The sequence below is a fragment of the Cornus florida genome, unplaced genomic scaffold (assembly GCF_030987335.1).
Source record: "Cornus florida cultivar Cherokee Brave unplaced genomic scaffold, ASM3098733v1 CherokeeBrave_3.0.0_Hap2_Chr11, whole genome shotgun sequence".
Classification (NCBI taxonomy): domain Eukaryota; kingdom Viridiplantae; phylum Streptophyta; class Magnoliopsida; order Cornales; family Cornaceae; genus Cornus; species Cornus florida.
The window spans coordinates 45,101,844-45,115,986 of NW_026775581.1; the positions used below are offsets into that span (position 1 = coordinate 45,101,844).

General features: G+C 33.9%; 1 protein-coding gene across 1 annotated transcript; it reads left to right on the forward strand.

Moving 5' to 3' along the window:
- The first annotated feature begins 244 nt into the window (after positions 1-244).
- On the forward strand, positions 245-3,835 carry LOC132286197 (receptor kinase-like protein Xa21). The gene is made up of 2 exons (XM_059788475.1): positions 245-2,943; positions 3,232-3,835. Exons 1-2 carry the CDS (start codon positions 1,206-1,208, stop codon positions 3,573-3,575), a joined length of 2,082 nt encoding a protein of 693 aa, XP_059644458.1. The 5' UTR covers positions 245-1,205; the 3' UTR covers positions 3,576-3,835.
- Positions 3,836-14,143: the final 10,308 nt, after the last annotated feature.

The window sequence follows — 14,143 nt, forward strand, 5'->3', positions numbered from 1 at the left end:
CGGACTGATCGAGGTCTGACGAACCACAACTTCTTCTAATCTTTTCTTAGACTGAAATCTCAACCACAAACAAGTATTTGGCGTGTTGAGACGTTTGTTTTGGTTTGTCAACTAGAGTGCAGCATAAGCTCTTTTGACCCATTTAATTATTATTATTTTATTCCTCTTTAGCGTATAGGCCGGGTAAGGCTTAATTGGTCAAGCACCATGAAGGGCGTGTTGTGGCAGTATATATGTGACTGTTATAGCGCAGTTCAAGATATATAGTGAATCACTGTGAAGCGCTCTCTCTCCATCTCTAAAGCACTCATCACTGTGAGAGGGACGATGGAGAGGTTTGGCATTGCCTTGTTGCTATTAGTGCTTCATCTACTGTTTTTGTCATGCACGGTCTGTGGTGCCATGTTTTTCTCCAATTACACCGATGAATCGGCTCTTCTTGCGTTCAAGTCCGCAATCACCTTCGACCCCAACAACGTTTTGGGGAGTAACTGGACACAAAACACCAACTTTTGCCAATGGGTTGGTGTCTCGTGTAGCCGCCGACACAGGCAGAGAGTCACAGCTTTGGCGCTTCCTCGGATTGGACTCAACGGCACCATCTCCCCTCATGTGGGTAACCTCTCCTTCCTCAAGGTGCTGCGTCTTGGTCGTAACAATTTTCGTGGTCAACTTATTCAGGAGATCAGTCATTTGCGTCGCTTGAAGGTACTCATTTTACGTTTTAACTACTTAGAAGGGGTGATCCCTGCAAGTATACACCACTGCCGACAGCTTCAATACATATCTTTGTCTAGAAATGAATTTACAGGCAGCATACCCAAAGAATTGAGTACCTTGTCCAGTCTCCGTGTGCTTTATCTAGGACGAAACAACCTCACAGGTACAATTCCAACTTTCTTTGCTAACATGTCAAGCTTAAAGTCGCTTGGTTTGGATAGCAACAAGTTTCATGGCAATATTCCTAATGAGGTGCGTAATGTTCCAAGTTTGGAACGAATTTATTTAGGTGCAAATTATCTGACTGGGTCAATTCCTCCATTTATATTCAACATCTCCTCTTTTCAAGTAGTTGGATTAGAGTTTAATGACCTTTCGGGAAATATTCCCTTCAGCAGTACTACTAGGCCTTCTAATCTTAAATTTCTCAACCTTGGACCAAATCAACTCAGTGGAAACATTCCTTCCTATCTGTCCAATTTTCTATGCTCAGTTATTTATGTCTTGGTGACAACCGATTCACTGGAACAGTGCCCACAAGTCTAGGCTACTTAGAATCACTCACAGTACTTCATCTACACGATAACCAGTTAACTATAGAACCCAAAAGTCAGGAACCTAGTTTTCTCACTTCTTTGACAAGCTTGAAATCCTTGGAAAGGTTGACTATACATAATAATCCATTTCACGGCATCTTACCAGATTCTTTTGGAAATCTTTCTACTTCTCTTCTCAGGTTTCGTGCATCTAATTGCCAACTAATGGGTCGAATTCCTGAAGGAATAGGTTCCTTTACAAAATTGAAATATCTTATCTTGAGTTGCAACAATTTCAACGGATCAATTCCATCTACAATCGAGGGTATGAAAGAGCTTCAAATATTTCGCCTTGATAGTAACAGGCTTGAAGGATCCATTCCAAAGGAGATTTGCAGTTTGCGCAACTTGGGAGATATTAGACTCCACAACAATAGCCTCTCCGGATCAATCCCTGCATGCATTGGAAATGTTAGTAGATTGCAAAGGTTGTTTTTGCATTCTAATTCATTGAACTCGTCAATACCATTGAGTTTATGGAGCTTGGAAAATCTCTTATTCTTGAATTTGTCATTCAATTCTTTAAGTACTCTAGACAACATTAGAGCACTGAAATCACTAGAAACCATAGATTTGTCTTGGAACCAAATCTCAAGTAACATTCCAAGCACTTTGGGAGCCTTTGAAAGTCTAAGTTCTATCAACTTGTCTAGGAATTCATTTTTGGGACCCATACCAGAATCATTTGGTAACTTGACAACGCTGGATTTCATGGACCTCTCCCACAACAACCTATCTGGTTCTATACCCAAGTCTCTAGAGGCACTTTCACATCTCAAATATTTGAATCTCTCTTACAATGAGCTATCTGGGGAGATCCCAAGTGGAGGTCCTTTCGAAAATTTTACACCAGAATCTTTTATGAAGAATGAAGCACTCTGTGGGAAAACATCTTTACAGGTTCCGCCATGCTCAGGTTCAAGAACTAAACATTTTCCTTACAAATACGTTCTTCCAGCCATTGTTGCATTACTGGCAATCTGCATTGCTCTATTGTATATGGTGCTCAAAAAATATAATGGAAACAAAGTACAAGCTCAAAGTTCTGCCTACAATCTGTTAGACGGAATAGAGCATAGGTTGTTTTCATATCAAGAGCTTTGTAAAGCTACAAGTAACTTCTGTGAAGCCAACCTGATTGGGGTAGGAGGTTTTGGTGCGGTGTACAAAGGAATACTCTCTGACGGAACAAATGTTGCTGTGAAAATTCTAAACTTGCAACTTGAGGAAGCTTTCAAAAGTTTTGAAGCAGAATGCAAAGTGCTACGAACAGTTAGGCATCGGAATCTTGTTAAGGTCATAAGTACATGCTCTAACACTGAGTTAAGAGCTTTGGTTTTGCAATATATGCCTAATGGAAGTTTAGAGAAGTGGTTATATTGTCACAACTACTGCTTAAATCTCCTTCAAAGAGTCAGCATTATGCTTGATGTTGCTTTTGCTTTGGATTATCTCCATCAAGGTCAGTTAGAGCCTATTGTCCATTGTGATTTGAAGCCTAGTAATGTCCTTTTAGATGAAGACATGGTCGCACATGTGGGTGATTTTGGCATTGCAAAAATATTAGTTGAAAATAAAACCGCAGCACTAACGGAAACTTTAGGTACAGTCGGTTACATTGCACCAGGTAAATCTTTACGACCTTATTCACTATGCTTTTGTGCATATCTTCCTTTTTCAATTTTATTTATTCAAAATTGTTAGCATATCAAATTTTATATGCATGTAAACTCAGACCCTTGCTACCTTATTATTATTATCCATTATTTTTGAAAAAAATTATCCTTTATATGAGTCAGTTACAAATTATTTGTTCAATGTATTTTCTTTTTTATGTACTTAAGGATTAACAATATATGATAAACAATGACGATATGAATTTTGACCAAGCTTGAACAAAATGAATGTTTGACAGAGTATGGTTCGGAAGGAAGAGTTTCCATTAAAGGTGATATCTATAGCTATGGAATACTGTTGCTGGAGACATTCACTAGAAAAAACCCCAGAAATGAAATCTTTGGTGAAGAACTAAGTCTGAGGCAATGGGTGAGTGCATCACTTCCCCACAAAATAAGTGAAATCATTGACAGAGGTTTGTTGACAGCAGGAGAAGATGAAATGAGTTCCACACAAGGTATTTTCATAGCTATCGTTGAACTAGGGTTGGAGTGTTCTAGAGAACTACCAGAAGAGAGGAGTGACATAAAAGACGTGGTGGCTAAACTGGATAAAATCAAACTGCAACTGCTTCGCAACTGAGGTTCTGGATGTGTGTTTCGAATCTTTCCCTGCACATGACATTAATGTTCTAACATGCAAGTGCTCAAGTTTATTATTTTATTTCCACAAATTGGTGTTGTGTATAGCGCTAGCAAAGATGTATGGTTTGCTTTTGTTGTTTTGTCTTGTTGCCTATCTAGTTGTAGGCTATTTTAATTTTTTCTCAGTTTAGGTTGTTGGGACATTTTTATTATGTATTGTACCTTATTTTTTATTTTATTTTTTCTGTGTTGATTGAATCCATAATCTTTCCTCCTAAACAACTTAGGAAAAGTCATGAATTGACTTCTTTGACAAATTGACATCCTTAATTGTGACACCGGAGCCAAAGCCCAAGCAACTCAAGGTTACTTGGACTATGTTTTTCAGAAAACGCAGAATGCAGATTTGGGTCAACTTTGAAATCGAGCTGAGAACACTCCCGAAAGAATTTTTTGTGGAGCCAACTATGGGTGCGTGGAAAGATTTAGAAGTATACTTTCCAATGCAAAAAACACGATGCACAATTTGGACATTCCCAGAAGAAGTTATGGCTTTTTTTGTAAAAGGCATTTTTGCTGACTAAAAATTCAGCACTAGGGAATTAGAGACTTTTTTTGGCTGTTATGACTTTCTTCTCGGTTCCAGCTCTTTTTGATTAGTTTCCAAATCACTTGAAACCATAGATTTATCTTGGAACCAAATCTTAGGTAACATTCCAAGAACTTTGGGAGACTTCTAAAGTCTAAGTTCTATCAACTTGTCTAGGAATTCATTTTTGGGATCCATACCTGAATCATTTGGTAACTTGATAATGCTGGAATCCATGGATCTCTCCCATAACAACCTATCTGGTTCTATACCCATGTCTCTAGAGGCACTTTCACGTACGTCTCAAATATTTGAATCTCTCTTACAATAAGCTATCCGGGGAGATTCTAAGTGGAGGTCCTTTTGCAAAATTTACGGTGGAATCTTTTATGAAGAATGAAGCACTTTGTGGGAAACCTACTTTTCAGGTTCCGCCATGCACAGGTTCAAGAACTAAACATTTTCCTTACAAATATGTTCTTCCAGCCATTGTTGCATCAGTGGCAATCTTCATTGCTTTGTTGTATATGATGCTTAAAAAATATTATGGAAATAAAGCACAACCTCGGAGTACTACTCTGCGCGCCTATAATTTTCAGATGGAATGAAGCATAAGTTGTTTTCATATCAAGAGCTTTGTAATGCTAAAAATTACTTCTGTGAAGCCAACCTAATTGGTGTAGGAGGTTTTGGTGCGGTGTGCAAAGGAATACTCTCTGAAGGTACAAATGTTGTTGTTAAAATTCTAAAACTGCAACTTGAGGAAGCTTTTAAAAATTTTGACGCAGAATGCAAAGTACTGTGAACTGTTTGGCATCAACATCTTGTTAAGGTCATAAGTACATGTTCTAACTCCGAATTTAGAGCTTTGATTTTGTAGTACATGCCTAATGGAAGTCTAGAGAAGTTATATTCTCACAACTACTACTTGAATCTCCTTCAAAGAGTGAGCGTTATGCTTGATGTTGCTTTAGCTTTGGAGTATCTTCGTCAAGGTCAATTAGAGCCTATTGTCCACTGTGATTTGAAGCTTAACAATGTCCTTTTAGATGAAGACATGGTTGCACATGTGGTTGATTTTGGTATTGCCAAAATTTTAGCTGAAAACAAAACTGCAGCACAAACGGAGACTTTAGGTACAGTTGGCTACATTGCGCCTGTTAAATATTTTCAACCCTATTCCTCATGCTTTTCGTATATAACTTTCTTTTCATTTTTTTTCAAAATTGTTTGTCAGAATATCAAATTATATATGGATGGTAACTTGAACCCTTGCTAGCTATTATTAATATAATGTTATATTTTTTAGAATTTTATCCTTAATGTGGCAATAACGCGTATATAAGTTGTTTGTTCTCATCAGTCCTACGAGTATCTTCATGAGGATTGGTGAACCAGGCATACAAGTGCATTAATTTGAGCTATATTTACATAAATATGTATTAGCATAGTTCCGATGATGAGTTATAAATTATATGTTCTTTGCGTTTTATTTTTCATGTAATTAATTAGGATTAGCAATATATGATAAACAGTGAAGATATGATTTTTTACCATGTTTGAACAAAATGAATGTCTTGACAGAGTAGGGTTCAGAGGGAAGTATGTCCACTAAAGGTGATATCTACATCTATGGAATAATGTTGTTGGAGACATTCACAAGAAAATCCCCTAGAAATGAAATGTTCACTGATGAATTAGGTATGAGGCAACGGGTGAGTGATCATTTCCCCACAGAACAACAAAAGTCATTGACAGAGGTTTGTTTGTGAGATATATTTTGGGGAGATTGTGAAAAATATATATTTTGTGTATTGGCTAATTTCGTTGTCAAAACAAGTCCGATCGAGTTGTAATTTTTTCAAGATTTCAAGATCAAAGATCGGATGCTGATTTAAAGAAGTTCAAGTGTTCATGGTTTATTACATTCCAGGATGATGAGAATAATGCTTTAGAAAGATATGTGAGTGAGTGAGAACACTTAGAAAGTTTTAAAAGTTTGAAGTGTTAATAAGGAAATTTACATTCTATCCATTTGGTATCGGTAGCCAAAATCTAGTACTGGTAGGAAATTCACTTTTGTCTATTTGGTACTGGTAGCCAAAATTTAGTACTGGTAGGAAATTCATTTCTATCCTTTGGGAACCGGTAGTCACTTTGGGAACTGGTAGTCCAAGTGCATCGAAAACCTTTCTGACCATCCTGAACTGGTAGCCAAAATCCGGTACCTGTTCAAGAATTCCTGATCAGTATAGAACTTCAGTTTCCTTATCCGTTTTGATTCCTTTTTGGACCAAACTTCTTTCTAAGTCCTATGCACATAATTTTCTATATTTTTAGAGGGATTAGGACATTCTAAACTCTATATAAACATTGTTAGTCATCTAGGTTTATTCACGTCTTTTGTATACAAAATTCAAATCTATTAGAGAGCCATCTTTGAGAGATATTTTTATGCAGAAAATCAATCTGATTTTTCTGATTTTATTTTTGAAAGCACACACATAAACGCAAGAGTGATTTAGTAGTGTTGTTCTCTATCTCATCGGAATTGGAGCATAATTGAAGATTCAGAAACTTCGCAAAAGCAGAATTCATTCGTTCTTCATCAAATTCAGAAATTGAAGAAAAGGGATGAAGCGATCACACTTTGAAGGGTCAAAGCATTTGTGGAGTGTTGTTTGATTTACTTGCTACTCTTCTACAGAGATCAAGAGTAAGCTTGAGGTCGAGAGCTGTTGGATGGGGGAGTCGCAAAGTCAGGGATTGCCAGTAATTGGTTTTTGATAGAATGATAGGGTGTGAGCCTGAGTCAAAGTTTGGTGTATTTTGCTTCAAACATAGTGGATCGTATATCTCAGGACTGCAAAGTCTAACGAGATTTTTCCCGTAACAATTGGTCTATTCTACCAATTGGGATTTCCTCACTAAAAATCCTAATGTCATCTCTCAAACTCTATTTACTTTACTTGCATTTTATTTTTACTTTGTGGTTTGAATTTAGTTTTATTTCGGTAAAATTAAAATAAGTAAAAATTGGATAAAGGTGTAATACCCATAATATTAAAAGGATAGTCTCGGTATTTAATTAATTATTTTATTTACATTTTTAATTTATTTATTTGATTTCTTGGTTATTTTGTTTAATTGCTTATTTGAATTAATTGTTTATGTGATTATTTGAAATAAATTGTTTATTTAAAATTGTGTGTTAAATGATGTGTATTAAATTGTTTGGATGTTAGGTGTTTACTTATAATTTATTTGTTAGGAATTAAATGGTTGTTTTTATTTGGTTTTATTTTATTTTAATGGTTTTGTATTATCGGAATGGACCATCTAATTGAGTCACATGGACTACTTGGATAGGACACTTAATGGGTATGGATATTACCCATGGGAAATTATGCATATATATATGGGTATATATGTATATAAAAAGATTATATTTTATTATAATTTTTATCACTTTATATATATATATTTATATTTTCACGTAACAGTCTATGTGTATATATATATATTATGTATATATTATATATTTTTTTAATTTTCTTTTCCTTTAAGTTAGCTGACTTAGTATTTGATTGGGATTAGGGTTTGCTTATATTATATATATACGCGGTTGTGTCCGCCAAAGGTTTGAAAACCCTATTTACGTAACAGTGGAGGAAGAGAAAAAGAACAGATCGAGGAGTTGAAAGCAACCAAGGGTTGCCAAAAAATCTAAGAAGACGAGTTGAGATTTTAATCTAAAATCTCAAAGGCAAGTTTTGTTTCTATCTCTTTCCCTTAGACTTGTGTTCTATACATACCTAGGAAAACTCTAGGATAATTAATTGAAATTAATGAATTGCTTTGCATGCTAAAATTGATAAATTACAATATGTATTTTATGTTTGTATAAATTGATGGGTTTTGAAATTTCTTGCGCGATTCTTGATTATAATTTGTTTAAATTATGCATAAAAGGTTCAAATAATGTTTAGAGGTGTTCTGGACTTAAAATAGTAGTCTTAGGACCCTTAACGGAGGAGGACGGATTCGCCGAAGCCGGGGAAGATGAACATCCTAGTTTCACATCGACCGATTTTGGGCACACGTTGACTGGTTTACATGATTTAGTCGACGTTTGCACACTTTACGTCTACCGATTTACACGAATCAGTTGACATCTATGAGAATCAGTTGACATTTATGAGAATCAATCAACATTTATGATTTTAGGTTGACATCTACAAATTTTAGGTTGACATTTAGAGAGAAAACGTCGATCGGTTTGGAGAATTGGTCAACAGTTTGGTTTAGTGTTGGGTTATTGCTTTAGGACGTGTTTGGGGTTATTTTAATAGTATCAGAATGTTAAAATTTGCCCAATAAAATACTGGAATGCATATTACTCGATATAATGTGCTAGGTAGGGAATTTAGTTAAATTGAAGGTTAATTTATGTATGAATATATGCATTAAACTGATTTAATCAATTAATTGGATTTAAATAGTTCAATCACGTTAAGGAGGCGTAGACTATCTATTTGAGATGCATGTTATTTTTCTTGGAATGTAAATTAATTGCATGCTACTTAGGATTGTTATTGTTGCTTAATTTTATGCAAGGATTGTATATGATTTTTATCATTTTATCTCTGGATTTAAATTGACGTAATATTATATTTATTTTCATCAATTGTAGATTATGTGATGTAATGCACCAGTATAAGATGGTGGCATTAATTTTAGGGATGGATTAACTTATCAGTTAAATCCTACCAATTTTTATGTAAAGGGATGGATGAACCAAAAGAATATTAAGTCCTACCTATATTTAAGTCAGGTCAACTGAACAAGTTGAATGACTTATAAAGGATTACTTTATATTGGATAGGATGGTTAATGTATTTATATATATTTAATTATGAGCCATGATATGAGCTTGAGTATCAGGATTTATGGTTAAGGCGCGTATATTGTCAGGGATGTGTAGCTAAATATAGTGTAGTTGTATACCCTGGAAGGTCTAGGTACTCATGCCCACTATATGTGCGTTTTTGTATGTTGCCTACTATTCAGATTGAGACAACCCTATAATCTAGTGAGGTTCTTTTAGTGTGTGTATATATATATACGGATTATTAGATATTGTTGAGTTGACTAGGATGTATACGTATATCGGGTCTCTGTTTGGATTGTAGTAGAGTAGAACTTGTTCGTGGGCCTGACCCATTATTAATTTTCAGGTGTTCAACAGTTCCAGTCTTAGAGATTGTTTGTGCTGAGCAGAGACAATTATTCACTCTTCCGACTACGTAGTACTCTTCTTTATATTTTAGTTTTGGATTTGTTTTCAGTTCAGTTATTATTTCCAGTTAGGATATTATTAGGGGTCCACTAGATGGATTCCCGAGTTTTAATGATATCAGAGATTTTGGATATTTTCATTTTGAGTATTATTTATTATTTAATTTAAAATTTTATTATTTAGTTTCTCTTTCCGCTTATTGATATATTTTTATTTCTTTTGTACTCAATGCTTGTTTTTTACTTAATTGTTTGATATCTTTCAGGTTTGGGTTTGGGCCTGATCAACCCATGTCTCGGAGTCGAGAGGTATCACAAAAGGAGCAAGTTAAATTTATTCACCAACCCTCTAAGTTATTTATTCATATTATAGTCCACATCCATTCCGCTGCGTACAAACTCAACAAGTGGTATTAGAGCCATCCTCTATGCATTGAATTGTTCCTTGTGTTATTAGAGGTTTGTTGATAGCAGGAGCAGATGAAATAAGTGTCATGCAAGGTATTTTTGTAGCTATTAAAGAACTAGGGTTGGAGTGACGTTCAAGAGAACTACCCGAAGAAAGGAGTGACATCAAAGAAGTGTTGAGAAATATTTTAATAAAAGTAAATTATATATTCAGTTATAATATATTAAATTATATTTCATTTAATCATTTAAATTTTAACTTAATATCATATTAAGTATGGGTAACCGTTATAGTTATTATTCCATATAAAGAGGAAGACTTTTCATTTTTCAATAGAGAAGTTTTTGATGTATGAGTGATGATATAGAGTGATTAAGACTCTTCTCTCTATTCTATAATCTATCTCCAAAACTCTTTCTTATGTGAGATGTTAGTGTATATTGTTTTACTTATTAAGTTTATGAGCAACTAGACTTATATAGACTTGGACCTAGTCTTCCTACGGTTGTGCACATGGAGGAGTCGCCGCTGCTAGCTAATTGGGTTGTATCTTGGAGCTAACTAGTTTTGCCAATACCCACACGTAGGGAAGGACTTTTAGCTTTAGGTCCATGTGTTTACATATGCCTCAACAACCAGGCCAGCACTTTCTTACCTAAATTTAATATTGCTTTCATTTCATAATTTCTATTATTATATTAGTTTTCTATTGCAGAAATATTATGTTGTTAAATCCTTGTTCATCATTAAATTCATGTTGTTCAATTGATGTACTATTCAATTTAGTAAAAGATTTGTTATTCAGTTTATTTCTTTGAATCATTGTGTATGAATATTGTACTTTATATTTTTCTATAAATATATGGAATTTCCACAAAAGTTTAAAGTTGATAGATATCTCATATAATGTTAAGATATATTTTATTAATACTCTTATTTGTAAAATATGAGAAATGGAAAAATTAAGTGTTTGAAGAATTTATTTTCTTTTATATGATCCGATGAATATATTATGGTAAATCCATTATTTTGTGCTTATGTATATCTTCTCTTACATTTAACTTTTTGATGCTTGCAGTAGGTTACTTTTACTTGGCATTTTTATGTTTGGAACTTTGAATTTTCATATTTATCTTCCAAGATTCTCAGATACCTAACATAGAAAAAGGAATAAAGGCATATATAATATATGCTTGTGAGTAAGAGTTTTATATCCTTTTTTGTATATCACTTTTGATGGTATGCATACACTCTAAAAATTTCTATATTATAAATTCATATAAATTTATATGCTTTGTTTCCATGGTCTATTGTATACTCCTTATGTTCCAACTGGCTTGACTGCATGTTGTCGTACATCTTCGGATGTTGTTGTTTTGGCTACTGCACTAGTGCACTTCACACACCAATACATTGTATAAGTTAAAGACAACACATGAATTGATATTAATTATTCTTTATATAACATTGATATATATAAATATATAAGAGTGAATGTGTATAATTATGAGAGAATAATCCTATTAAAGTTTTGTTGAGTGTGCGCAGAGGAATGGTTGTGGAATATAATATGAATAGATAACCTAGAAGGATGGTAAATAGATTCAGCTTGCTCTTTTATCCAATTTTTACTTATTTTAATTTTACCGAAATAAAACTAAAATCAAACCACAAAGCAAAAATAAAGTGCAAGTAAAGTAAATAGAGTTTGAGAGATGACACCAGGATTATAGCGAGGAAATCCCAATTTGTAAAATATACCAACTGTAACAAGAAAAACCTCATTGGACTCTCCAGCCCTGAGATAAATGATTCACTATGTTTGAAGCAAAGTATACCGAACTTTGACTTAGTCTCACACCCTATCGTTCTATCAAAAATCAATTGCTGACAATCCTTGGCTTTGCGACTCCTCGTCCAACAGCTCTCAACCTCAAGCTTACTCTCGATATCTGTAGAAGAGTTGCAGGTAGATCAGACAACACTCCACGAATGCTCTGGCCCCTTCAAAGTGTGATCGTTTCACCCATTTTCTTTTAGATCTGAATTTGACGCAGAACGAATAAATTCCGTTTTCCGAAATTTATGAATCTTCAATTATGATTCAATTCTGATGAGATAGAGAATAACACTCCTAACTGTTAGGACGACTTGAACCTGTTCGATTATTCTTGAACCGGTTCAAGATGGCCAGATTACTATTCTGCTGATGTTGAACCTGTTCGTTTATTCTTGAATCAGTTCAAGATGGACAGAATGTAAAATCTTCCTTAAAAATTTCCAAACTCTTTAAGTTCTCACTACCTCTCAAAACTTCCTAAAACATTGTTCTCATCATCTCGGAGTGTAGCAACCATGAACACTTGAACTTCTTCAAATTCGCATCCGATCTTCAACCTTGAAATTTTGAACCAAAAATTACAACTCAATCGGACTTGTTTTGACAACGAAATTAGCTAATATTCAATATATATATTTTTCACATGCTCCCCAAAATATATATTTCACAAGTTTGTGGTTACTGTTTCAACATTAGTGTTCTCTACAATTGACTGAATAAATATATATGCATATACGGTCTTCAGTGTATCTATATTTGCAATTAAATTTTAAATTGAAGTGAGCCTTTCTATGTAACAATTAAAGTTTGTATATATATAACTACTCATAACTGACTCTGAGTTTTACGGAAGTATTAAATACAAATTTAAAGATATATATTTAAACATTATAAATTAATGATTATATATAGTTATTAGAGAATATGGCAGTTACTTTTGATAGCATTTCAAATATAGTATAAAGGATCATAAAGTATATTTATATTTCTGGTCATAAGGAGTTAATGGAAATTAATGGTGAGGTTTTATTAGCTAGTTGTTACTCTAAATTGAAAGATTGTTTTATTTATATATATAAAAAAAAAAACGATCATTAATTTATTTTAAAACTTTATGATTAGTTATTGGGCGACAAAAAATCCCCCTCGACTATCACTCAGTTGCAAGAAACCCCCTTTATAAATATTTTTAGCAAAAAATCCTCCTCAAGTATCATGAGGGGGTCATTTTAACTGACTTCCGTTTGAGTGATTGTGAATATATTTTTTAGACTAAATTACTTTTAATATCAAAATATTATTACTGAAGTACCCCACCACCGACCTTCTGCTTTTTTCTTTCTTTGTTGACTGTCCTCTCTTTTTCTTGCTTGGACAATGAACCACTTACACCACTAGGTCGATCATCCGCCTTAGTGCCATTCATCTTCCTCTTGCAAAACTCAATTCTGACAAACTCTATGACTCCTCCAATAATGAAAGCTTGATCACCCTGTCATTAATTGCCACAAAACCAAATTAATCTTAACTAAATTTCATTTTTTTTGGCTTCAAATATTATATATTTATATATATTCCATGTGTAGATTTTCTGATATACAAATGTGAAATTTAGCTAGATTGGTTTTTGTGCCAACTGATATGTGATTATCCCAACATAAAATTCATCAGATGTACATCTATACATATGTATATTTTATATGTATAGATGTACATCTGATGAATTTTATGTTGGGATAATCATATATATATATATATATATATATATAGATGTACATCTGATGAATTTTATGTTGGGATAATCACATATCAGTTGGCACAAAAACCAATCTAGCTAAATTTCACATTTGCTTCCAAGATAATAGTGTGTGTGTATATATATATATATATAGATGCAGTTGTGTAGATTTATTGAAAAATATAGATGTGCAAATGATGTTATGCTTGGTGACAAAGCACGTATCAATTGGCAAAAGAACCAATACTCTAAGCTAAATACCAGTTTTGCATATATACATATAGATGCATGAAGTGTGTAGACTTATTGATAGATCTATATTATTGGATTTGTAATCGGATTTTGACCACCGTGGCTGACGTCGTGACTCCGTCAATCTCTTCCGCTTTCGGCAATTCTCCGTCACAGATTGCTTTGGTGGAAAATAATGTTGTGATTTTAGTGGCCATAGAGACATCCACGTAGGAGTCGATTTTGCCGGCTTTCTTGAATGCATTATCTTTGTATTCAGTCTATCTTGTATTGCTAGTTTAGAGCTACAATGTTCTTGTTTTCCTGAAAATTGTTGGTGTTTCAAGTTGCAGACATGGCGGCAAGGCCCATCGTATTCAATAATCAATATGTATGTGCAGTGTGAATTTTGTACAATTTTGGGGTTTTTTCATTTATCTTAGTCCTTTAAACAGTACCAA

What these genes read in the sequence shown, in the direction of transcription:
- LOC132286197 (XM_059788475.1), top strand. Translation starts at nt 1,206, where the DNA reads ATGCTCAGTTATTTATGTCTTGGTGACAACCGATTCACTGGAACAGTG. An exon ending in AGTCGGTTACATTGCACCAG is followed by an intron (nt 2,944 to 3,231) that starts GTAAATCTTTAC and finishes AATGTTTGACAG; the next exon opens with AGTATGGTTCGGAAGGAAGA.